At 41.4% G+C, this 27649-nt stretch overlaps 1 protein-coding gene and 1 long non-coding RNA gene across 4 annotated transcripts in view; one reads left to right on the top strand and one right to left on the bottom strand.

Annotated features, from left to right (window-relative positions):
* Psd3 (pleckstrin and Sec7 domain containing 3) overlaps positions 1 to 27649 on the bottom strand; it is a 550748-nt gene that overhangs the window by 317501 nt on the left and 205598 nt on the right. For all 3 annotated transcript variants that reach the window (XM_078030945.1, XM_078030943.1, XM_078030944.1), the window contains one exon: positions 12198 to 12306. In XM_078030945.1, coding sequence (XP_077887071.1) covers positions 12198 to 12306 — 109 coding nt within the window. The remainder of the gene's footprint in view (positions 1 to 12197; positions 12307 to 27649) is intronic.
* On the top strand, positions 18066 to 19983 carry LOC144370577 (uncharacterized). Its single transcript, XR_013430491.1, has 2 exons — positions 18066 to 18193; positions 19752 to 19983. It is a non-coding gene; the product is annotated as an uncharacterized LOC144370577 (long non-coding RNA).

Raw genomic sequence — 27649 nt, 5'->3', positions numbered from 1 at the left:
TGCGGAATGGTGTCCGCCCAAGCCGACAGGTCTCCATGTTTCCTTGGCACATTCTGTCATCAGGAATTACCCAGCTTTTTCCTTGCACCACAAGCAAAAAATAATCCCAAATTGATCATTAATGTAAGATGTGGAACTTATGAAACTTGGAAGAAATAAGGGGGTGATTCCCCTTGACCTCGAGTTACGCAATGTTTTCTTTGATATGACAACAAAGTCAAGATATGAGCTGACGTCATGAACGTTTTTTATGCTTAAAAATGACACTAGCAAGAATGTAAAAAGACAACCCTTGTCATAGGAGAAAATAATCTGCAAATCATGGATGTCCCAAGGGACCTGCACACACATTACAGAAAGACCTCTTATCACCCAACCATCAAAAGACAAATGGATTAAAAAACTAGCAAAGGATCTGAATGGCCACTTCTCCAAAGGTAGTACACAGTAAGCCCACGAGCACATAAAAGATGCTCAACATCATCTGTCATGAAGGAAACGCAAAACAAAGTCACCATGAGATGCCACTGTCTATCCACTAGGAAGATTATAATCAAAACGAAGACCATAACAAAACAAGTATTGGTGAGAATGTGGAGAAGCTGGAACCCTCATACACTGCTGGCAGGAATGTAAAGGCGTGCAGCTGCAGAAAACAGTTTAGAAATTCCTCAAAAGGTTTACCAGAGAATCAGCACGTGACTCAACAATTCCAGTCTAGTATACACCCCCAAGAGAATGAAAACACCCGTCCCCAGAAAGACTGGGACACAAGTGTTCACAATGGCATCATTCACAGAAGTCCAATTTGGGCAATTCAAATGTCCATCCAATGATGAAGGGATAATAAAATGTGGCCTATCCATATAATTATTATTCCACATAATATATACAATTATTGTTCCATAAAGTATTAATCCACAATATTATCACACCAAAAAAAAAAAAGTAGTGCCACATACTATAGAGGAAAACGTTATCCCAATTAAACAAAACACTATTTCATTTTGACAAAGTGTTTAGACTAAGTAAATTAAGAGACTAAACGGAACTTAGTGGTTGTGTGGAATGACTGCTAGTGGGGTAAGGGAAATGTCCTACAAGGTGAGTATGGTGAACATACTAAAACCCATGAATTTTGTACTTTAAATGGCTAATTTATATGCTCTGTAAATTATATCAATAAAATAAACTAATAATTTTTGTTTAAAAAAATTATTCCAGTTCACTATTGCAGACAGGGACGCAAGATTCCCTCCCCTTCTTCTCTAAGCCCTATTAAAAACGCAACGCATATCAAAGAACATCTATTCCTAACTATGCAGAGGAAAAAGAGGAGTACAACCACAGGCAAGATAAAGGAGAAACCGCAACCCAGAACAAACCCAGAAGCCAAAGAGTCTGCCTGGAATGGGCGCAGAGCAAGTATCCCATCAACTAACCAAACACGACCTAGAGATGAGCTGCCAGAGATGGCCCCTCCCGCCTGCCCTCCTACCCAGAGGCTGGAGGCATGAGGCCCTGAGCATGGGTAAGGTATGCACCTGTCCCCTGCCCATGCCAGCCACATGCCCCCACCTCACAGATTCAGGCCAGCAGTCCTCTGTTGAAAGGCAAGAACCCTGGGGGAGACACACACACTCCACACAGACAGAAGAGCCCAGCCATCTGCCTTTGGGAACTCAGATCTTCATTCATGTATACAAATGGAAAAATAAGCTCCAATAGACATGAGAGGAATAAACAATGGCTTCTAAGAGAAATTCAAAGATTTAATAAAAGAGAACTGACCCTGGAGGAGGCATACATTCAGGAAGTAGAACACAATCTTAGAAAAAAAAAATCACCTAATTAATTCTTTGGAAGAATTAAGCAGTAATTAGATAATGTATGTGTAAAATAGACTACTGAAAAGAATATGGGAATGAGCACATGAAGTTATAAATACAAAACAGAAATTTTATTAGAAAGAATGGCTGATGCTATTTTAAAATAGGAGACAAAAGCCAGCGTGGTGGTGCATGCCTGTCATCCCAGGGGCTGGGGAGGCTGAAGCAGGAGGATCTCAATATTGATGACAGCCTCGGCAACTCAGCAAGGCCCTAAGCAACTCAGCAAGACCCTGTGTCAAAATAAAATACATTAAGGGCTGGGGATGTGGCTTGGTGGTTCAGCACTCCTGGATTCAATCCTCAGTATTTAATAAAGAGAGAGAGAGAGAAATTAAGGGACACAGAGACATAAAAGAAGAATCCAATCCAAGAGAACCAATATTCACCTACAGGGATTTCAGAAGGAAAGACCACAAGATGAATTGAGGAGGAGCTAAGGGAAGATACTCCTATGTGGGCTCCACAGTGCCAGGCAAGAACGAGACTCACACCTCCTGAAATGCAAGAGCACAGGGAAAGCCCCACAGCATTCAGAAAGAAAGAGCAGATCACCCAGTAAGGAACCAACATCAGAATCCGCATCAGCACCAACGCATGCAAAGGTAGGAGAGCAAGGGAAGATACTAAGAAGTTCTGAAGGAAGTGATCCAAGCCTGGCTTTAGCCCCAGGGAAATAAGCAAAGAAGCATAAAAACAAAATATTCAGACGCACAAAGCTTTAGGAATTTTACCAACCTTGTAACCTTTAGAGAATATTACTAAAGGAGATATTCTAGCAAAAAAAAAAAAAAAAAAAGGGAATTCAAGAATGAGGACTAGAATCCAAGAAGCAGTACATCGAATCAAGAGTGCAATATAGAATTTCAAGTCTAAGGAGAAGAGCTGTACAAAAGCCTACAGAACTTTTGGTTCAAATTAAGACCAAATGTTAAGACGGTTCTGATGAGAAGCACATCTTTAAGAAGAAAATGAAGCTGGGCCCAGTGGTGCACAAGAGTAATCCCAGTAGCTCAGGAGGTTGAGGCAGGAAGATCACAAGTTCAAAGCCAGCTGCAGCAACTTAGGGAGGCCGTAAGCAACTTATTGAGACTCTGTTTCTAAATAAAATATAAAACGGGCTAGGGATGTGTCTCAGTGGTGAATCACCCCTGGGTTCAATCCCCGGTACCAAAAGAAAAAGGAGGAGGAAGGGGAGGAGGAGGAGGAAATGAATCCCTGCAATAAATAACATCATAAAGGCATAACAGCAATGAATTAATGAATCCTAACAAGACACTGCCCCTCCCCTTGCCCCTGCTTCTCTGCTCTGAGGAGCTGTGTCACCTTTGGGCAGTGGAGGTTGTGGACACGGGATCCATGTCTCTTTCACTTCACCTGCACACACTACTTCAACTCCGTGCTTTGTACCCAGTGCCGCCTTGTAATGTGGAGAGTAACTCTGCAGGGAGGACTGTGTCCGGTCACAGGTGGCCAGAGGCTGTGGCTGGGAAAGAAAGCTGGAGTCCAGGGTCACAAGATGACTGCTTAGAAGCGGCCTAAAAATAGTTTCAAATATTAATATTTGAAATCATAAATGTAACCAAGTTAAAAAGGTGACAAATATACAACTGTTGGGACAGGAAAGTAGACAGAGCACATGAGCTAGATCCCTCCTTTTTTGTTTTTTTATTAGAGAATTGATAAGTTTATTATGAATGAGACAATTACCAGAAAAACCTTAAAAAACAAACCAAAAAAAAAAAAAGAGAGTGAAAGAAAAGCAAGAGTCAATCCACTGCCACTAGGAGGCAGACCTGGGGGTGCAAAGTGGCCCAGAGCAGCCAGGGGAGGAGTGTAGCATAGGAGCCTCTGAGCAGAGAAAAAGACTGAGAGAGTCCACGGGGCAAGTGACCCCAGGAGAAAGGCCAGGTTGTAAGAAGAGGACTGTGGCCTTTCTCTTTGCTGTGTACACTTTGGCAAAGGTTCTATTGATTTGGATTATACCCATGTATTATTCTGGTAATAAAAACTTAAAAGTTCATATTATTTTTATTTTCAAATAAGGTATTATTTGAAAATAAAAAATAAAGACCTACAAGGGGGGGAGTCCAGGCTTCTCAACCCCCTTCCCCTATTCAATCTGGTAATGGGTTTTGTTGAAGGTGACTAATCACTCGGTGCTGAAGAAGTCAATATTCCAGTTTGGGTAAAAACCCCTTCCCCTGGAGAACAAGCATCCACACGCTGGAGAGAAGAATGCAAACTGGAACCACCTTTCGGTTCAGCAATTGGATAGAAGGGAATTTCCATTTTGTTAAAATATAAAAATAAAAGCTGTCCCTAAGATCCATAATAATGCCTGGCAAGAGCAAGCACCTGACTATTTAGTGAACAGTAAAGAAATCTGTGTGTGCACTTTTAGTTGTGGAATATGCAAAGAGCAAAGAGCTCAGAACTCAAGGACCAACAGGAGAACACGCTGCTTGGACTTATGGGTGCTCTTCTTGCCCCTTGTTTTCACTCCTCTACAGAGAACACTGGATGAGGGGTGGGGGACTTATCAAAAAGGGTTCATCCGTCCCTGCTTTAAATACCAGCTGTAAATCCAATAGCATGTACTTATTTTTTTCATTATCAGTATTTTTTATTATCCATCCGTTCTACTGGCTCTTAAATATGCATGTCCCTCTTCACACTCTCCTGTTTTATTGCAATGGTTTCTTCTCCAGCTTTTTATCTTTTAAGCAAAACTATTTGATTGTTTCAGATTGATCTGTTACCTCTAGTCCTTGGGGCTTTGATTTCCCCTATGTGACCCTCACCTCCCACCCACACCCTCCCCCCCACTTTCCCAGGGAAGCTCTTCTTTTGTGCACCTGATAATATCGTGAGCTCATCATTTTAGGGAATGTTGACTTATTTATCAACATGGACTCTTACACGTCCCAAGCTGTGTGGGTGTCCCCAGGCAGTTTTGCGCTTACGCTAATAGTAACTTCTGAGGCTTCCCTGATCCAAGATCAGTTTTGGTTTTTTGTTGTTGTTGTTGTTGTTGTTGTTTTAGTTGCCAAGATCAGTTTTATGTCCATTTTTGGACATGGCAGGAAGAGCACACCTGGAGCCCTACCCCATTGGTGCTGCAGGTTTGGTTTAGGGTTTCAATCCATAGTTCTAAAAAGCCAGTAGATCAAGCCCCAGAGTCCTGCCTGCCAGCCTCCAAGCAGACACCCGGCTCTTCTAGCCCCCTTCTCATGGATGCTCCCCCGTTTTGCTCACACTTAATTCCCACTTCTGTTCTGGGAGTCAGGAGGTCATCGGGACTATTCGAGTTTGGGTAAAAACCCTTCCCCTGGCCTAGCAAGGGGTCTGCTCCCACTTCACACCGAGTTTGCCTCCTCTCTGCCTAGCAAGGGGCATCCTTTCCTTTCCTGCAAGCTCACCTACCTACCGAGGGTTTGCTGTTTTCCCCTGTTCATCAGCTCAATCTGCCACATTGCACGACGTCTCTGAAGACATCCAGAACTCACACTGAAAAGGGGTTGCGATAGGCATCACCTTATCAAAACCTTTCAACACTCAGACCATGGCCTGAAATCTCTAACCCCGAAAAAATTAGAAATCTGGGCAATTATCAGAAACAATACATGTCTGAAACAGAAAGGACAAAGAGGTAGACCAAAAATTTCAAAAGACAACATGTAACAAGACTCAGAAAATACTGGAAACAGAGCTTGATCGTTCTATCAATATGACGGGAAACTTTTCTAAAATTCCATTACTTGTGAATATATTGACTGAATATCACATTTAAAATTATATAAATGACTTCAAAGAACTTATAAAACATTGGCCGTGGACTGACACAGTCTTAAGAAGGCAAAACTGCACCTTTCCATCCCCCTCTCTTAATCATTCTCTGGTTTTCCACTTTGGACTTAAATTTCCATTTGTGCCTTTGGTATGACATTAACATCATAATCTTCATTCAAAAAGATTAACAATGATAAAATGACAACAAATGTTAAAGTGATGACAAATGATAAAATGATTGACAATGACGAGCTCAACACATGATTCCCAGCCAAAGACTTGGGTGCAGGTTCTTCCTCTCCTGTCAGAGACTTTGTTTTTGTTGTTCCCAAGGTCAGAGCTCAAAGGTCTTCTCCTTTAAAAGAGAAGCCCAGTGCACACTGTGTATTAAACCAAGGACTCAGGGCTAAAGAAGAGAGTGTGAGTTTTGAAATGCACCATGCAAAATCTGCCGCTTGTGCAAGTCATGTTCTCATTTCAGTCACCTATTTTCTTAAAAAAGTATGAACAAAAGATCCCTAATCTGCTTGATTTTCCAAACAGTGGAACCTAAGAGCAGGCCATGAACATCGGTGTGCAAGTCTGCACAGGCATGATTCATTTCTCTTGAGCAAACATCAAGGAACAGATAGCCAGGTAGTGCAAAGGACAACCAAAAGACACCTGTTGAACTTCTTAGGTGTTCTCCAAAATACTGAGCCACATACATCTCACCACTAGAGGACCAAGGGTTCCAGTGGCTGCAAGTTCTTACCAACAACCCTATTGGGGTCTTTTTAATTCTAGCCATTCTAGGGATGTGCTGTGATGTGTCACTGTGATCTTAATTCCATCCCCCTAAGGATGAAATATGCTGAGCATCCATTCACATGTTTCCCTGCCATTTAGGTGTCTTCGCCAGAGAAGCGTCTGTTCAAATCTTTTGCCTCCTTCCTGTTTTCATTGGGTTCTCCGCCTTCTTATAGTTGAGATGAAACAGTTCTCTGTATATTCTAGATGCAAGCCACTTGTCAGACTTCCAACACAAAATGTCAACAAACAGTTCAGAAACCCTGACCTGATCAACTCTGCTGAAAACAACATTATGCTTCCAGGAGTCTCCTACATAACAATTCACTCTATATTTTAAGGCCAGTTCTTAACACTGACATGAAGTATTTTTCAAATCACATTCTCCAGAATCCATTTATATCTAAGCCCAATGAGCACCTTGGCTACTCTTTCATACTCATGGCCATAAATCATCAGAGGCAAGATCTGTTCATACAGTACCATTCAGAGTAAATTCCCTCCAAAACAAACTAGCATTTTTTAAAAGCTTAGCACTTGTGCTATCTTGAAAACTAGCCAGAGGCATCCAATCTTTACAGAACCTTAAAATTATGACACTTTTCCTATGACTTCCCCTACTGGTCCCCATCCGTGGTTTTATCTTGCAATGATGGATCCTATCAGTCCAGGTGAAGGCGGGAGGTGGATGACAATATGAAAACAGTTCTTCCTTCTTCTTTGAGTATCTAAGTATCCAACCCACAGAAGAGCCCTACAGGACCCCCTCAGAACCCATTTATTCTCATTTTATATTCCCACAACACAACTGTCTACAGCAAGTTTCTTGGGGTGGTGGGGAGGGTATGATTCCTAAACCCTGCCAATCTGAGTCTGTCTTTCCACAGGATAAAACACAAACACCAATTCAGAACCAAGAAACCGAGATGATGGGCTCATATCTGCCAAAAGAGTTTGGGTCAGGGGGCAAGTTATTCCATTCTCTTGAGTCCTCCGTTTCCTCTTCCATACACTGCAAAGGTGATTTCTAGTATTCCTTCCAACACAAATATTCTCCTAGCCTAAGTATAAAAACTGGCTTCCTGACACCTAAAACTGATTGAGTCCCATGTCCCTATGAAGAGGTCACTGCCATGACCCCTATTTTACAGGGAGGCGATTAAGTAACTTGTCCTCAGGTACCTAACGAGGCCAGGACCCATGCTCTGCCACTGCCACAGACACCTGGCCTTCAATAAACTGAGAGGAACCCCATGTACTTTGCAGCAGCCCAGTTAGTAGTGAGGGGTCCTTTCTGATGGTCTATGAGCTCCCAAAACACAAACTCTAAAAGGCAAATCTGGGGCCCTTTATGAAGTTTTAAAATCTCCAAACAACTCTGTAACCCACGAGGGCACCATCTTAACTCACTCCATCCAATACCCTCATTCTATGGATTGCCTCATGGATAAGAGGACTGCTTTGGGATCTAAGAGGACTGCTTTGGAATCTGGGTCTCCCAGAGGCTATCGGAGACTGGACTTTCAACCTTTTAAAGCATCTAAACTATGCACCTTGAGGCAGATTCTTTAATAATCTCTGGAGTTCATTTTCTCCTCCTACTTATCTCAAAAAGTTTAGAAATCAATTCGGTAGGTATGTAGGAGATTGTGTCTCCTGCTAGCAGTTAATGACATGAGGGTGACTCTGTGTCTCAGCCCCTCTGAGGCCCTTTCACTCTCTCACACACTTCCAGGGGTCACCTGTCCTCCCTACAAGCTGATGAGACTTTTACTCTTCTTCAAAGGCTTCCTCAACATTTCTTCTGGATTTTGACAGAGAGAGACCACCAACTTTGGCCATGCTAGTCTAAGAAGTCTATACAGAATGTACCTCCTGCTAAAGTGTAGTCCACGTGACTGATGTGGGAAAGCAACAATCACCCCAGCACAGCATCCCAGAGAGGAACAACAGGATGAGCAGGGCTTAGGGGCAGGGGGCAGATACTGTCACCCAACCCATAATGAATGTCAGTCTGGTTAGGCCTGGATCAGTCACCTGCCTCTAGCGACTTCCTGCCTTCTCACTGGAGTCACAATTACCAGCTACTTCTCTTGCCCTTGCAAAGCTCCCAAGGCTGGTACAGCTCCCAGGACGTGACAAGAACTGAAACTGGAGAAGCATGGCCACCCGCTTCCTTCACCATACTGATGAATGGATCATGAGAATGCAGAGCTTTGTTGCCAGCTAAGTGACTCTTCCCAGTGATCATGGGGTTCTCCCAGACCTCAGCCAATACGCCCTGCCCTTGGTCACTGAAGCCCCGACTAAGCAACAGCTTGCAAAGCATCCTGAACTGTTTTCCCTAGAACCTGCCACCCACATCTCATGTTCAATCCCTGCTCAGAGGCAAAGTGTAAGCCCTGTCTCTCTACATCAGCAGCAGTTTCGTTGGTGTCCCTGGGGATCATTAACCAACTAACCTCTCCTAACCTGACCACACCACTACTAGGCTATCAGGCTGCCTGCTGGGCAGCATTCAACAGTGACCATCAGGATTTCCATTTCTTCAAAAGATGGGACAGTTTAAGGCACTGTCAAGAAAGAGCATTAAAGTTGCAGGAACAACTAACATCCAAAACCATCAAAAGCCTGGTGACAGCTTCCAGTGCTCATTTAATCTATTTCCCTGCCCCCCCCAAAAAAAAAATCTGTTGGAAGAAGTATGTATAGCACTCAAATTCCAACAGGAACACTTTCCTGTTTCCTCTACTACATTCCTCTGTGGTCTTCTGAGTCTGGAAAGGGTTCAGATGACGGACAAATGTCCCATACAAAGGAACTTTAGGAACATATTTGAAAGGATTAAAAGGTGCATCATTTCTTTGTGAGATATGAAGAGTTTTGTTCCAGAAGTCCATAGAAACTTGCATCTAGCTCCCATCCTATGGTCAGCAATAGCTTCCGCTGCCCCTGTTCCAGTTTTCAGATCAAGCCCTCTTGATTTGTCTCCCTTAAACACTAGTTCAGACATTTCGCCACACCTACCTGGACAAAATGCACCCTGCTCTAGAAAGCCCTATGTGACATGACTCTTTTCTAAATTGCAATATTTCTGAGCTCATCTCTCACCAATAATGCCTGCAACCCACCATGCGAGAAGTCTTTCAGCTCCTCAACTAATTTATACTTCCTGCCACTACACCCTTGCTCCTGCCATTCCCTCAACATACATAAAATGCCATCCCCAAAGCTCTATTCATCTAAGTTCTAGGCATCCTTTAAGACAAGGTCACCCTCCACCTTCTCCATGAAGCCACCATCAGCCCAGCTAAAAGTGCGCATTCTTTCCCTCTGGTCGTTTGTCAACACACTGCTTCTTCTCAATCACAAAATAAGCAAATACCAGGCAAGAACCACACCCTGTACTTCTTTGTCCCCTCCTAGTACCCCACACATGTGACTAGCATGTAACACGTGCTCATTAAATGTACCTGCTTTGTGAATGCATGAACACATTAACACTTGCAGAACAACATCACACCAGGAAACAACTACCATCACCCACGTTCACCAAGAAAATAGGAAACAAATTTTAAAATGGCATTTTGATTTGCCTCAGTATGACATACTGAGTTGGCAATGCAGGAAAGACTACTCAAAGCCTATGAGTAAAAAAGAATCAATCTCCCCAGTAATAAGACAGAGCACTATAGAGACATGATGTTGTCTCTACATAGCTAGATAAAAACTGTGTTTTATCACAGGCAAAAAAAAAAAAAAAAACCTTAACCAGGACAAAATCACAACATGGCACTCTAAGTTAAGACTATGCCAAAGAGTTTTAAACCTTCTTGGCATGACTATAATCAGTATGCTCTGTCTAAGAAATAGTGGCTAGGTATTCAGTGCCCCAAACTGCAAGCCCAGAATAGTCAGGTATTTAGGCCACAGGATAAAGAACACAAATGGCTACGCCACACGACAAGCACTGTAGACCTATAATGGAACACATTCCCCTCTCAATTGGGACACTATGATACAAGCTGAATGAGTTTTTAAAATAATTTTAGCTGTTTTATACTTTATCTAAGGGATCCCAGCTACTGAAGTATGATAAATATTCATTTTAAGCTAAAAGAAATTACTAAATGGTTATGTTGCCTTCTTAGCATCCCCAAATATTATGAGGTTACTATATAATCCCAAGTAATATCTAAGATGGAATGTACAGCTATTATTTGGCTTTTTTCAACTGAAACAGCGAGCACTGAAGGTCAGATTCCTTGTCCACCAAAAACAGAAATCCAGGTCAGATAATGACACAGCTAAGGAAAATCAGGGTTGTGTTTCTAAACATCAGCCTCAAAGGTCAGGGACACCACCACCACCACCATCGTCATCATCATCATCACAAATAACAAAGGAAAGAAAGACTTTCACAGTACTTGTTATCTACCAAGCATGGCTCTGAGATCTTCACATATCAACTTAACAAATCTCCAGAAGAACTCTGAGACATGTGTCACCAAAACCCATGTTACGGATGAGAAAACTGAAGTTGGATAATTTACACGAGGTCGCACGGCTTGCAAGTTACAAGGCCAGACTCAAGCTCAGGAAGTCAAGCTCAGAGCCCAGGCTCTTACCCATGTGCATCAGCTCTTACCCGTGTGCATCAGCACTTTCCCATCTACACCCCAAGGTACGCTCACATCCCTGTTCCCATCAGCCTTCCAAAGGACACACCCAAATGCTCTGAAAATTTGATAAAGGTATTTATAAGTCTGATGTTCCTCTTTTTAGGAAAACACCTTCAAAAATGCATTACCTGAAGTGACTAAAAGTGTGAACTGTGGGGTCAGGCAGGCCTGAGTAAAGGCCTGGCTCCACTGATGAGTGACTCTGATGGTAAGGTATTATTTCAGCCTCCTCATCTGGAAAATGCAGATAGTACCAATGTGTAAGACAATTGTGAGGATCAAATGAGATACTGCATGCAAAGTCCTCAGCAAAGTCTGTAGCACATCATAAATAATCTAGTAAAACAGTTAGTACAGTTACTATCACTAGTAATAGTTCCACTTTTTCTAAATGTACTTATTTCTAACTGAAGGATAGTGCTTTAAATTCTAAAATACCAGAATGTGATTACCAGACTACACCAGTATTGTTTTAACCAAGAGCTAGGATAGCCACAAAGTTAAGACTTACACTATCTGAAAATAATTGTAGAAATGTTTCTTAATAATACTCAATGGTAGCTGAAAATTAGTATCAAAAAATATAGTGATGGGGCTGGGGTTGTGGCTCAGCGGTAGAGTGCTAGCCTCACATTGTAAGACCCTGGGTTCGATCCTCAGCACCACATAAAAACAAATAAGTGAAATAAAGGTATTGTGTCCAATTACAACTAAAAAATAAATATTAAAAAAATATAGTGATAGATAAACAATGATAACTATGGAAAAGGATAACCTTATGAGAATTAGTTAATTCCTGAAATTTTAAATATCAGAAGCTGAGCAGTCTTCAAACAAAGAAAATGACTTAAAATCACCAAGAACAAGCTAAAAAAATTATATCCAATATCTCTGAACTCTACACGTTGGGAATATTGCTTTGATGAATAATTAGAGCAAACAGGTTTCACTGAGACAAGAAAATAACACAAATGGAGAAAAACGCACTCAGAAATCAGAAGCACTGTGTTCTTTTAACTGGGGGAGTAGGTTGGGAAATACTTACTAGTATCTGGAGTCTTCTCTTCAGATCTGCCAAATAAAAATTCGTATTTGGCCTTGGCAACACTCTGGGAATGTGCTGATGCACTGTTAACCCAAACGAACGTCTCTGCCTGAAAATTGAGAACAAAAAAAAGATGACATTAAAAATGTATCACAAAAGTACGTCGTAAAACAAACTCACAGGAGCACGATCAAGCACACACACAGCCCACCTTTGATAGAATCTATATCACACTCAAAAGACAAAAAAAAAAAAGTACAACAGGGAAAATTAGCATACAAAACTAGACCTCTGTGATTACAACTCTAGAAAAAAAGTCACACCTATGAACATAGGGGAATAAGGAAAATGCAAAGAGTTTGTCTTGGTTGTGGGGCAGATTTACAGTAGATGTTTTAAAAATCAAGTTTGTTTTTGAACGATTAGAAAACTATATTTTATTTTTAAATGTATCGTTTCCCACGTGATTACAATTACCCAGTTCATAACAAAAATATTTCTGAGTGGGTTCTGTTAAAGACACTAACAAAAAAAGTAGTCTCTCCCCAGAAGAGATCACTTTTTTTAATAATCAGAAAGGCCACTCAGCCAAACCGTGCCCAAACTGAACTGCCAAGCATCCCATTATGCTGTCCTGAATTTGAACATCTGCCCAGTGTCCTTCATAATTCCTAAAAGCCCCTTATTTGAAAGAAAAACTACAGAAGTGACAGTGAAAGCAGTTCATATTAGGATTCTGAATTCCTAAGGCCTCCTTCCTGGCTGCTCTAGTCAAAGGCCAACTATCCAGAGTGGCCCCTTCTCTCTGATCTAGGACCAGTTAAAGATAAGGAAGAAATTTAAAAGCACAAAGATATCTGAACTACACCAATCAGAGAGCCATTCTGCCTTTTTATTCTGAACTCAAACATACCCAGGATCCAGACCTCACCCACACTCTCTCTACTTTCTGGTTATGAGACGTCTTTCCTCGTCACTGACCAGCAAATTCATGGGGCTTAGCAGGGGGGACAGGCATGAGGTTTCTATAAGCAACCAAGTAACTTCGAGAAGAAAATCTTATATGACTTCTCTGACTGGAGCTGAGATGGCTAGGAACAGGGAGAAGTTCCACTTCGTCATCGCATGGCAGGCAGGGTCATCATCAGAGAGCTAGCCTACACAATTTCAAGATAGCAATTTCTTAAAATAGCTCTACAATTGCGTAATGTCCACAATGTGCAAAATTCATCTTTCTGGAAAAGGTGCACATTCTTCTTAGCTTTAGGAAGCTAAAAAAAAACAGGCTGATTATCTTTTTCCCCAACAGAGAGGGAAAAGTGAATTTTTTGACATGTTTGGGGAGCTTCGGACTGGTAAAAGAGGAACTTGGCCAAGGGGCTCCCACCCCAGGTAGGAGCTAAGACCTACCGAGTGGAGAACCAGAGGCTGGGGGGGATGGCAATATCCCACCAAGCAAAGGAAGGGCCACAGGCACAGCCTGAAGGTGGGGAAGGAGACTGCTCAGAGGAGAAAAGGCCCAGGTAGCCACAGAAGAGCCAGACAGTGGGCAAGATGGACAGGGAGAAGAGCAATGCGCAGAGAAGTAGGGACCAAACAACACACGGTGTGTCAGGCAAGGAGCGGAAAGGGTATTTTAATCAAAACCTCATGGAAAGTCATGAAGGGCCTTAATAGGATGATTCATTTGCATTTTTAAAGTGGAGACACTAGTAAGGAGTCTGAATGAGACACTATGGACACTCAGAACAGGGTGATGACACCAGAAACAGGCCAAAGAGGAGGAATTAAATATCTTACATACAAATCTATATAATTTTCTGATCAACTGGATTTGAAGGAATGAGGGAGTGGGAGAAATTGAAGATAATTATAATGGAAAATATTCACTCTCCATTTACACCCTGCAAGGCAGAGTTCCAATGCAACACACAGGGCTAGGGACGCAGCTCAGCCGGTAGGACACTGGCCTAGCAGGCAGGAGCCCTGGGCTCAATGGCCGGCACCAAACACAAAAATCTTCCCAATGTAAAACACAGGATCTCTCATGAAATGCTCCAAAAGTCCATGAATCCCCAACCCAAATCCATGAAGTCTAAATCCAGAACCCGTGATGCTGAGGATGACTCCCAGGAGTGTAGCTTGAGACACTGGGTGTATGTACGGACATAAGGGAGAACAGAGAAGGAACGTCATTGGCATCTTGGGCATGGGCTTCCAGGTAACCTCCCAAGACCTCACTAAAGCAACAGAAAGGAACATGTTGAAGAAGACATTCATTACTGTGGTGCTAGAGCAGAGGAAAGGAATACCCTCTCAGAAGCAAAAGTTTTAAGCAATTCCAAGAAGACCATCTGTTGTCTTTTAGAGTCTGGATTTAAAGTGTGAGCACTGCTCTCTGAAGACAGCTTCTTCCTGAGCGAGTTCTTAACTTCAGGTCTACAGAGGGCCCATCAACAGATCTTACACTTTCACATTTGGATGAGAGAGGGGAAAAAAATCACACCTTTATTCTCACTGCTAATGAAATTCAGCAGTTGCTTTTTCAAATATAAACATCAACAACAGGGCTGGGTTGTGGCTCAGCGGTAAGCACTCGCCTAACACTCGTGAGGCCCTGGGTTCGATCCTCAATACCACATAAAAATAAGTAAATAAAATAAAGGTATTGTGTCCAACTACAACTAAAAAATATTTTTTTTAAATCAACAACAAATCCCAGTATTAGTAGCTATAACTTTATCTCCATTGTTTGCAACGTTATATGACAGTTATGGAAGATCTCTTGAGACGTCATTCATACTCATCCCTAGTTTAAAATGTGAGCAGTAAACAGACTTACCACTAAATTTTGTTATTAAAGAAATTTAATATTTTGGTAGCCAACATAGAGTCAGCCCTTGATTGACTCCATCCAGAGTCCATCAACCATGGATCGGAAATACATAGAAAAATGGTTGTACCTGCACTGAAACTGTGCAGAATTTTTCCTTGCCTTTATTCTCTAAATACAGACTATAATGACTATTTACATACTATTTATATTATATTAAGTATTATAAGATTATGCCATTTGACAGAAGGGGCCTGAGCATCCATAGATTTTGGTATTCTTGAACCAATATATATTAATGTACACACATTTAACAGGATAAAATTGAAAATACCAGAGTAGAGAGTAGAGAGTATACAGTAAAATAAACATTGTCTTATAAAATTTCTAAATTGCGTGCACGTGTGTGTGAGAGTGTGCGTGTGCGTGCGTGCGTGCGTGCGTGCGTGTGTGTGTGTGTGTGTATTGGGTCATAATTAAAAGTACACCTCTCCCAAGGGTTATGGTCCAAACTGAAACACCTTGCTCTAGAGTGATTCTCAAACTTTACATGAATGAGCATCCCCCACAGCACTTTAAGACCCTGCTCCTGAGGTGCACCCTCAGGAATAGATCCACAGTGGTCTACTGAATTCTACTATATTCTTAGTGCAACTGTCTAACAGTTTTACAGGTGACATTGGTGTTGCTGGTCCAGGAACCATATTTTGTGAATCACAGCTCTAAACCAATGTTTCTCATACTTTATTGTTTATGAGAATCACTTGGAAATCTTGTTAAGCTAGCGACTGAGTCACTCTGAGAGGGAGCCAGAGACTCCATATTCCTAAAAAGCTACACACAATCCAGGCCCAGTGAGTGAACACACTTGTAATCCTGGTGACTTGTGGGGTTGAGACAGAAGGATTACAAGTTCAAGGCCAGCTTCAGCAACTTAGCAAGACACAGTCTCAAAATTTAAAAATAACCATGGCTGGAGATGTAGCTCAGTGGTAAAGTACCCCTGGGTTCAATCCCCAGTACCCAAAAAATAAAATAAAAGATAAATGCTAATCCTCAGCTCACACCCTGCATATTAACTAGTCTTGCAGGTGCTAAAGTTGGAGAGAGAAGGAAGCAGGATTTAAAGCACTCTTGCAGAAGAGAATCACTTTTTGAAGGGCTGATCTATCTAGGAGGAAAATACACTAACAGTCTCCATGCTAACAAAGCACTCTGTATTTGGAAACCACAAGGAACCCTACATTGCCAACATTCAGGCCCAAATCAAAGCATGAATAATATTTGCCTGCCTCGCTAAACAAAATAAAATTCATTCTGCTTACATGAGTTATTCTTACAGCGGTGAGCCCTGCTAATATAGCTTGCTCTTCCCCTGCCAAGTCTTGTAAATCTTCACACATCTCTGCAATACTTTTTGCAGGTCTTTGAAAAATTATACTTGAAACAATCAACTTGATGAAAGTCCCACATAACTCGGCACTACATTTTCATTCTGTACTACTAATGGAATGAAATATGTTCTTTGTGTTTGCCATTTTAAGAACATAAATCTCATAAGCATGGAATGGGCCTGGGTATGCAGCTTGGTGGGCATACCTAGCAGGCACAATGCCCTGAGTCCAATCCCAGCACCAAAAAGAGGAAAGAAAAAAAAAATCAAAAATGAACTGATCTGGACCCCAGGCACCTGATCTGGATTTAAATCCTAGTTTTGATACTCTCACACAATCTCACACAAATGCTTCATCTTTGGACTTCGGATTCCCTGCTGATAACTGAAAATCTGAAATTCGAAATGTTTGGGGCACTGGCAGGAGGCTACGAGAAGAAAATTTCACACCCAAACCTCATCTTCTGACAGGTCATAGTCAAAATGCAAGAGCGTTTGAAAATTACCTTCAGCCCATGTATATAAGATACATATGAAACCTAAATGTTAATGTGAGGTCTACAAATCTTGAGGTCCTATCTATCTTCCTGTATCTGTCTGTGTGTGTATGTATGAAAATATTCCAAGATCCAAAAATATTCAAATTCCAAAATATTTCTGGTCCCAAGCGTTACAAAGAAGAGCTACTCGACCTATATTAAATGTATCTCTAAGGTCCCCTCTAATTCTGAAACACAGGGATTTTTTTCACACTGAACTACCACCACAGATACTTCACAAGAAGCAAACACGCCCAACTTTCCCCTTGTGGTAAGACTATAAATACTGGCATGATCTCCAACACATACCCTGTACAGACAGACACAAGCCCACCGTTAAGTGGACGGGACAAATAAAACCTCACCCTTACCTATGACATCCCTTTTCAAAATGACAAAGAATTTCACTGACACTCTCCAACTCACAACATGTTCCTGATGATAATCACCAATTTTATACACAAGAGAAACACGACGAATGTAAAATGATTTTTTTCATTAGTTACAAAAAAAAAATGAAAAGAAAAATCAAGAGGACAAAGCAGAGTGTTACCTGCAAATTTCAGGAGGACAAATAAGTTTCAGTTGATTTGAGAAAAGGGAAGGATGGGCCCAGAGGCGGGAAGGGTGGGTGGGGGGCAGGGCTGGAAGTCTGCTCTTTGGTTTTCTAATTATTTCAATTTCAAAATGATGTTCAGAGGATTTGAGAGCCTCTAAATCAATCAGTAGAGTATTATAAACAGCTTTGGGCCAGAAAAGATTAAAAGCTAAATTAAAGACTATGAAAATAATATTTCACAACTCCCTCAAAACGAACACTTAATTCCAATATTCACATTCCACACTTGATCCTGCTGAATCCCATCTGCCCCCATCACCCAGCAGAAGCCAGAAACCGGACAGGGTGCATGGATCCCCTCAAATGCAAGGGTCAGGCACTACAGGCTGCCATGTGTCCCCCACCCCAGGGTGCGCATGCTCAAGTCCTAACCCCGAGGATCTCCGATGTGACTGCATCTGGTAACAGGCTCTTTAAAGAGATAATTAAGGTAAATGAGGTCACCAGAGCGGGTCCAATCCATTAGGTCTGATATCCTCTTAAGAACAGGAGAAACAACCTGCAGACACCTGGAGGGTAAGCCACTTGTCTGCAGTCCCTGTAAACTAACACATTAGGGCAGAAGGTGAAGGCAGTGCGTGAGGGCAAAAGGGAAGCTGTCTGGATCAACAGGTAACTTAAGTCAAGGGTGGGGCGGGGTGTCCCCCTGCACCTGTCCACACTGGGAACATGGGTTGGAAGAGATGCAAAGTTAGAAAAGGTGGTGAATTATTCAATTCTAGCCCAAACCCACAAGATTCAGAGATGGGTGGCTGGAAAGATCCACTCAGGGAGACTAAGCAGGATTCCTGCTCCCTCAGTCTCACACTACCTTTCAACCATGAAGGCCCATTTCTCTTTTATATATCCAGGTACTGTATCAGTTTTATTGCGGAGGAAAGCGTCCGTGCCAAAAAAAAAAAAAAAAAAAGTTTGAAAATCGCTTATTTATGAGTAAAATGGCAAAATAGACTCATCTACATTTGTTCTCTTCCAAAACTGTTAAAAGCATAGTAAAAAGATTTTCTTACAAATGCTCAAACCCACAATCAAGAGAAGAAGAGACACAGGACGACATTTTGTGAGCAAATGGCCTAATGATAACTGACCCCAGGAAAATGTAGAGAAAGCAAAGCTGATCTACTCCAGACCACAGGATACTCACAGCCAAGGAAACGGAGGCACCTGGTAAACTTGGGAAGTAAGGAAAAAGAAAGACTCTTTCAAAGACGTGGTCATCAAGCAGTTAGCTCCCCAAATCCCACCTCCATTCCCCAGGTCAAAGAGCAGACTTTTATTTTATCGAGCTATGTCCCTAGACCTTTTATAGTCGGGGGTTGGGGGACAAGGCCTCACTTTGTTGCCCAGGCTGACCTTAAAATTGAGGCCCTCCTGCATCACCCTCCCAAGTAGCTGGGATTAGAGGCAAGTGCCACCATGTTCAAACAACTGAAGAGATTTTTCAAAGAACATCTCTAATAAGGACACCAGATTAACAGGAGACGGGATTCCGTGCAGGTTAGTAGTGTTCATATGCAGATGTTAAAATGCTTAGCTTCACACCTCCACCCCCAGCCCCAGCCCAATTTACAGAAGGCAGCACTCTGGAAGACAGGAGATATAAATGTGAGTTACAACTGGCCTAGGATTACAGTTAGCCCAAGAAAGATCAAAATAGTTAAGTCAGCATCCACTAAGGACTGCCTAACCAAACCCTCCAATGGCGAAGGATAAAACTTCCAACTGGTTATTTAGATCCTGCTACTACATTACATCTTATACCTTAATTTTCATGGCTATTGTATTTTTTGAAAATTACATGCCCCTGATTTTTAGAATGCTCTTCAACTTGGGCTTATCTGTTTCCTGGTGATCCAATTCAGATCATGCATCCTTGACAGGAGTATCACAGAAGTCATGCTATTCTGCTCTTTGCTTCCTAGCAGGTGGCACGCGATCTCGATTTGTTCTGTGACTGATCAGATTTGCTTTGATCGGTCACGCTTTTGCACTGTCAAACTGTCTCTCGATGTAATTAATCACCATGCTGTGGCAAGATACTCAGAAATTATATGAATATCCTGTTCCTTACCAAATTTTCAACTTATGAATTTATTTTTATCAATATGAGCTGAATCTACTACATTGTTCAATGGATTATAATTCACGACTTTCATCATTTTGATTTCAGCATGGAAGCTGCCCAGTTTGGGCTAGTGGGAGCCCCTTCAGCTGGCCTCTGTGTCTTTGTGACAGATGCCCACTATTCTCTGAGCACATCTGTACTTCTGATCCAACAGGATGCTCCAAGCTTCTCTGGTATTTTTCACTCATCTTAGAATGGGCCATATTTTTATTTGTTCTTTTTAGTTGTGTATGACAGTAGGATGTATTTTGGCATATTAAACACACATGGAATTTAACTTATTCTAATTAGGATCTATTCTTGTGATTGTACCTGATACAAAGTTACCCTGGTCATGTGTCCAAGAACAAGGATAGGAAAGTTGTGTCCGATTAATTCTACTGTCCTTCCTATTCCCCTGCTGCCATCCTTCCCTTCATTACCTGCTGTCTAATCCAATGAACTTCTATTCTTCCCCTCCCCACCCTCCTTTGTTGTGGGTTAGCACCCACATATCAGAGAGAACATTTGACCTTTGGTTTTTGGGAACTGGCTTATTTCACTTAGCATGATATTCTCCACTATCATCCAATTACCAGCAAATGTCATTATTTTCATTCTTGCTTATGGCTGAGTAATATTCCATTGTGTATATATACACCACATTTTCTTTATCCATTCATCTGTTGCAAGATACCTAAGGTGGTTCCATAGCTTCTCTACTGTGAACTGAGCTGCTATAAACATTGATGTGGCTGCATCACTGTAGTATGCTGATTTTAGGTCCCTTGTATATAGACAAAGTAGTGGAATAACTGTGTAAGATGGTGGGTCCATTCCAAGTTTTCTAAGGAATCTCCATACTGCTTTTCATAGTGGTTACAACATTTGCAGTCCCATCAGCAATGCATGAGAATACCTTTGTTCCTCACATTTTCAACAATATTTATTGTTGCTTATATTCTTGATAATTTTCCATTCTGACTGGAATGAAATCTCAGTATAGTTTTTTTTTAATTTTTTATTTGTTTAAATTAGTTATGCATGGAAGTAGAATACATTTATGCACTTTGATATATCATACATAGATGGGATATAATTTCTAATTTTTCTGAGTGTACATGTTGCAGAATCATATTGGTCATGTAGTCATTCATATATATATATATATAGTAATAATGTCTGTTTCATTCTACTAACTTTCCTGTCTCTACATCCCCTCCCCTCCTCTCCCAATACTTTCCTCTATCTAATCTAATGCTATTCTTCCCTAGTGCCCCCTCATTATTGTGAATTAGCATCTGCATATTAGAAAAAACATTCAGCCTTTGGTTTTGTGGGATTGGCTTATTTTGCTTAGCATGATATTCCTCAACTCCCACCATTTACTGGCAAAGGCCATAATTGTACTCTTCTTTAAAACTGAGTAATATTCTATTGAGTATATATACCATATTTTTTATCTATTCATCTATTAAGAGACACCTAGGTTGGTTCCATAGTCTAGCTATTATGAATTGAGCTGCTATAAACACTGATGTGACTGCGTCACTATAGTATACTAATTTGCATTTCTCTAATTGCTAGAGGTGTTCCACATTTTTTCATATATTTTACCATTCGTATTCCTTCTTCTGTTAAGTGCTCTTGTTCAATTCCTTTGCCCATTTATTGATTTGGAGGATTATTTGGGTTTTTGTTTTGTTTTGTTTTGTTTTGTTTTTAGGTGTTAAGATTTTTTAATTCTTTGTATATCATGGAGATTAATGCTGTATCTGAGGGGCAGATCCCTTTCTGTAGGTTCTCTGTTCACATTCTTGATTGTTTCTTTTGCTGTAAAGAAGTTTTTTAGTCAGAAACCATCCTACCTATTGATTCTTGATTTTACTTTCTGTGCTTTGAGTCTTTTTGAGGAAATGGGTTCCTAAGCCAACATGATGAAGATTTGGGACTACTTTTTCTTCTAGTAGGCGCAGGGTCTTTAGTGTGATGCTTAGGTCCTTGATCCACTTGGAGTTTTGTGCAGGGTAAGAGATAGAGGTTCGATTTCAGAATGAGCCATTTCTTTTAAACACAAAACACCTGGTTCCTATTAGTGAAGAATATAATTTAGATCCAAGACCTAAACATTAGAAGTGCTCATTGGTATTGGGATATAGCCATCCTGGAGGCCAGCTCAGAGGACAGAACTAGAGAATTTAAACCTCAAACTCTCTCTTACATTACCCCCCACACCCTGCCCACAGCAGTGCAGGAATATCACTGCCCCCAGCAAAGACGTCTATGTCCCAATCCCTGGTACTTGTGAATATCACCTAATATGACACAAGACTTTGAAAATCTGGACACGGCAGGCCTATCCAGGATTATCTAAGTTGGTCCCTAAGTGCCACCAAAGTGTCCTGAGAAAACAGAAGGAGAAAGTTATGTGACAGATGCACAGAAAGATGGACTGGAGAGAAAAGATGCTCCGCCCTGGGCTTTGAAGATGTAGGCCTGCCCCTGAGCCAAGGAATGCAGCTGGAAAAGGCAAAAAAACCGAGTCTCCGCAAGTGCCGCAGTCCTGCTGGCACCTCGATTTGAGACCCTAAGACTCCTTTCTGACTTCCTGCCTCTGGAACCATAAGAGAATAAATCTGTTGTTTTAAGCCACCGAGTTTCAAGTATGCTTGTTCCAACAGCCAAAGGAAACTGATGCAGACCTAGAAAGATGCATACAAACATGTAATTATTTCTGCATCTATTTCATAAAACTCGGTGAGTCTGCACTCCTATTTTCCCCTAGACACACTTCTGCGGCTTTCAAGTGCCAATGAGTTGCTAATGAGATAATCACAAGACCAACATGTAATCTGCCTTTCCACCTAGGCCGGTCCCTGTTAGTGCAGCTCATGCAAATACACTGTGCTCCTCTACTATAATTAAGACTTCCCATTATAATTAAGAAATTTCTATTGCCTAAAAACAAAACTATTCATTCTTTCACTTTTCCTTGCCAGAAGGAGGATGATTCAAATCCTATTGTGCATTTTTCCCTTGGAAAATATACCTGACAGTGCCTACATGTAAACAAGTGGACAAGCTACGGGGGGGGGGGGGGGGGGCCTTGGGCAGGAGGGGTGTCCGTGTCAGCCCCCATTCCCCTGACAGGCCAACTGGGCAGATACCCCCAAAAGACAGTAACAGCGTCAAGCAAAATTGGGACAGAAAGTCTCTCAAGAGTAGAGAAGCCAAAAAAGAGCCAGGAGACAAGAGGTCATGGGCAGTGCAGACCTTTAATCCTAAAGTTTAGCACCAAAACCAAAGGGAAAAGCAGAAAGTGAACCAGGAGGATAAGACAACAGGGGCAAAAAGAGAGCCAACCCTCGCCCGTTGTCACCAGACCCTGCCGCCGGCCAGCCTGTATTTAACATGTGAGCACAATGAAAGCCCCCAGAGGTCCACCCCATCTCCCCACCAGCTGCTGTCTATCCACTCAGCCTGGTTCCTGAAAGCAGCCCCCCCGGGACAAGGGAAATGGACATTGTGCTGCTCCTCCAACCTGCAGTCATGGCAGATGGCCTAATGGGAGGTGACAGGGGGCTCCAAAGAAGAGCCACAACATCACCTCGGTGGTGGCTTCAGTGGACGTGCATGGGACCCAGTGGAAAGGACATGAAAGCCTGCCTTTAACAGGCTTTATAGTTAAAGGCTCCTTCCATTCCCTCATCTTGGAGCCATTTCAACTCTCTTCTGACCACATACAAAGACTATGTCCCACTGTCTGGGATCTGTGCCTGCCCAGGGCAGGACTCTGAATTCATAAGGCATTAGGGCTCTTTACAAATGTTGATAGCTGCTTGGGTTTTTTTTTTTTGTTTGTTTGTTGCTGTTTATTTTGTTTTTGTTTTTTGTTTTTGCAATGTGATATAGAAAGTTAGGAGCTAGGAGGCTGAGCCTTCATTTATAATTCAGCCTCCCATAAAACAAACATAAGACACAGGGACCAAGTTTTCCTCACAGCTCCTTCAGGTGGCTAAAGAGTTGGAGAGCTATAAGAAAGAATTTACAAGAAAATTAACAACCAAATACTAATGAACAATATATCCTCCTCCGCCTTTCCCACCCTTTCACAATTGGCCGTGACAGATGGGCGAGACCTTTGTCAGCAAATGCATGGTCCTGGTGACCCAAGCTTTCACTTCACCTTTCTTCTTTGCCTATTCATGACCTGTTTTGCCTTCCTAGGGCTCTGGACCCGCGTGCTTCCGATAATATTTAAAATTCATAAAGGAAAAAGACGCTATTAAAGATTGATATTTAAAAAATAAAAATCAACATCATGTAGCCTTTGACCACAGCTGCTTATGAGTTCCAGACTCCAGACAGGACACTGGAGTGTCACATGCAGACAGCACTTGAAAACGCTCTGTGACCAGAGGGAAGGCTGAAGAGTCAAAGAACTTTCAGTCAGTGCAGCATATTAGGACCCCTTGCAGGGAATCAAGCAGACTTTAAATAAATCACATTCATAAACGCTGCTTCTATGTAGTCTTTTAAAAAAGGAAGAGGCCAGGTATTTGAGAATAATCAAAACAAGACCCACAAAAAGCAGGCAGGACTGTAAGCTCACGTAGGTGTTCAACAAATGCTTTTGCTACCAGGTGGCAAGCAACCTCTACTCCCAGCTGTAATTTAAGACCAGGAATCCAAGGTCAACCTAAGCAAAATAGCAAAACATACATATGTACGTACATACATACATACATACATACATACATAAATTAATAACCAAATTATATAGATGAGTGTCTTTGCTGAATCCTTATAAGCTCAGAAACCTCAAAAAAGCTTTGAGTCAGGAATAGTAGCACACACCTGTAATCCCAGCAGCTAGGGAGGCTGAGACAGGAGGATCACAAGTTTAAGGCCAGCCTCAGCAATTCAGCAAGGTCTTGTTTCTCAATAAAAAAATAAAAAGGGCTAGGAATATAGCTCACTGGTAGAGTGCCTCTAGGTTCAATCCCTAGTACAAAAAAAAAAAAAAAAAATCTGAGGGTTAGGTTTGTAGCTCAGTGGTAGAGCACTTGCCTAGCATGTGTGAGGCACAGGGTTCGATTCTCAGCATCACATATAAATAAATAAAATAAAGGTCCATCAACAACTAAAAAATTATTTTGAAAAAAACTTGAAACTTTAGCAGAAGTCTTGGAAAGAAGTTACATAAATGAAAACTAAGCATCAATCTTATTTCCCTAGAACTGCTTTGCAAAGTATCTTAGTGTCCTTAGTTACTTTGAAAGTTCCACTACCTACTGAAAAAAAAAATTAAAACCACTGTAAATTGTTAAGAAACAAATCACTCAGCACTTTGACAAGGGCTAAATGTGAATTCAAGACGGGAATCATGAGAATGTAAGTGTCTTCTCACCTGAGTTTGCTCTGTCTATATGTCCCTTAATTTAAAAGTCACTTCTGGGTATTTCCTATATATCGTATTAAAATATATAATATCTAGGACTAAATCTTACAAATGAGACATAAAATAAAAAGACTGTTCTTGATTAAAGTAAGAGCACTATGATAATTTTCTTCTCTTCTCAGGAGTTATGCAAGTGGTCAATCAATTGAAACAATATTCTTTTTTCTTCCAATAGTATTAGTCATTTATTCAATCTGCATGTGTGAAGGGGAAAAAAAATCTTCCAGGCAAATATAATCATTCTGAAACACATAAAAACCATGTTGTAAGTTAAGCTAAAATAACACAGGAAATATTAAAAAGAATTTTGCATTACTTTGTATAAGAAAATGCATGCCCCACATAAATTTCACCAAAGCAAAAGACCTCCAACAAGCACCTGCCTCTTGAAAAACACCAAATAAACATGAGTTTGGTATCACAAAGAAAATCTGAAGAGCTGGAATACAGGACATAAATCCTGACCAGATGATACCACATATGTTCTCTCTGGCTGTTAACAGAGGCCCATTATAGCATGAGCTGGGGTAAAAGGATCTATAAGACACACGTCTGTGAATTCTATAAAGGGGGCCACCAAGGAGAACATCAAATCCTGAAATAAATGTAGGGAAAAAAAAAACAAGTAATTCTCAAAAAATACTAATTATGATCTTGATTAAGTTTTTTCATCAAATTTTTATTTTAATTTAAAATTACATAGAAAATGACATATATTATTGAATGCCCCAGTGAATACCTCTGTCAGTGGTTGACCGTCAAGTCATTTCTTCAAAATGTCCTAACGAGGCAGATGCATTAACTGCCCAACTTTCCACTGACAAATTCTTTGCATCCCAGCTTCAGGTAAGTCCTGGTGGGCCGTCAGCAGGTAAAAAGAAACTAGACAAGCTGGGTGTGGTGGCACACACCTGTAATCCCAGAAGCTCGGGAGGCTGAGACAGGAGAATCACAAGTTCAAAGCCAGCCTCAGCAATGGTGAGGCACTAAGCAACTCAGTGAGACCCTGTCTCCAAATAAAATACAAAATAGGGCTGGGGATGTGGGTCAGTGGTTGAGTGCCCCTGAGTTCAATCCCTGGTACTCCTCCCCCTGCCAAAAAAAAAAAAAAAAAAAAAGATCCTAGACAAACTGACAAAGTGACCTGGATTTTGATTTCCAAAGATCTCCATTGTTTATTGTCAGGATACTCACACTACCTGCAATGTGAAAAAGTTCCCACTCATTATACATTTTTAGCTCTTAAAAAGATACAAACTATTCACTTTTTTTTTTTTTAATACCACTGAGCCACATCCCCGGTCCTTTTCATTTTTAATTTTGAGTCAGTGTCTCTCTAAGTTGCTTACAGCCTTGCTAAGTTGCAGAGGATGTCCTGGAACTTGAGATTCTCCTGTCTCAGCCTCCCAAGTCACGGGGAAACAGGCATGAATCACTGTGCCCAGCAAATTGTAAGGAATATTTGAAGACACAAACTATTCAATGTACGACACAATGAATAAATTTCTCAGAAACAAACTGCTTGCTAAAAGAAAATATTTTTACACTTTCTAAATTGAAAAACTTTCAATTTAATATTTATTTATTTAATATTTAATATTTCCATCACTTCAGATTTTATCATATTTAAAAATAAGGACATTTGAAATGTATCCTCTTGGCGATTTGGAAATGTATAATAAACTATTATAAACCATATTTACCAAGCTATGCAATAAATCTTCCCCACTCCCAAAAAAAAAAAAAAAAAACAAAACAAAAACCACCTCATTCCTCCAGTCTGAGACCTTGTCTCCTTTGGCATTATCTGTCCACCCCACACCACCCTTCCACTCTGCTGCGAGTTCCACTGTTTAAATTCCACATATAAGTGAGAAATGTAGTATCTGTCTTTCCATGCCTGGCTTACTTCACTTCCTAACATCACTCTGTGCCCCCTAAACGTATACAACCACAATTTGTCAATTTCCAATAAAAACAGTTTGTTAAAAAAGCAAATAATTCTTTCAGGACTTTTAAGACTCCTGCATCTCATGTGACCAGTTACCTCTTTGGGAACATCAAGTTGCTCCTGGAAACCCTGAGAGTGTCAGCCTGGCCCTCAGAAGCCAGTGATAAACAAGGACTGTCTTTGTGACTCACACTAGAGAAAAACCACACAGCAAGCAAACAGAGCGGTGTGTGTCCCCGTCAGCTGCACAGGTCACCTGGGTGCACGTGGACGGCTGCAGATGGTTCTGGGCCATTCCAGCCCACGGCTCCATCCCTGGAGTGCAGCTGGAGGACCTGCATTTGGACCAACTCCCCCAGATGACTGACAGACACACTGGGGTTTGAGCTCTCTTGACTTATTCTGGGCAGAGAATAAGGGCACACTTGGGGCAGACAATAGGGCACCCGACAGCTGACATCCAGGAACAAGGCACACTCCTCTCTGGCCACCTCCACCATCCCTGCAACACAAATGACAACCACAAAGGACCCAGGGACCAGACTGACAGGT

Source organism: Ictidomys tridecemlineatus, chromosome 14 (genome assembly GCF_052094955.1).
Source record: "Ictidomys tridecemlineatus isolate mIctTri1 chromosome 14, mIctTri1.hap1, whole genome shotgun sequence".
NCBI classification, from domain to species: Eukaryota; Metazoa; Chordata; class Mammalia; order Rodentia; family Sciuridae; genus Ictidomys; species Ictidomys tridecemlineatus.
This window is presented reverse-complemented; position numbering and strand designations above follow the sequence as displayed.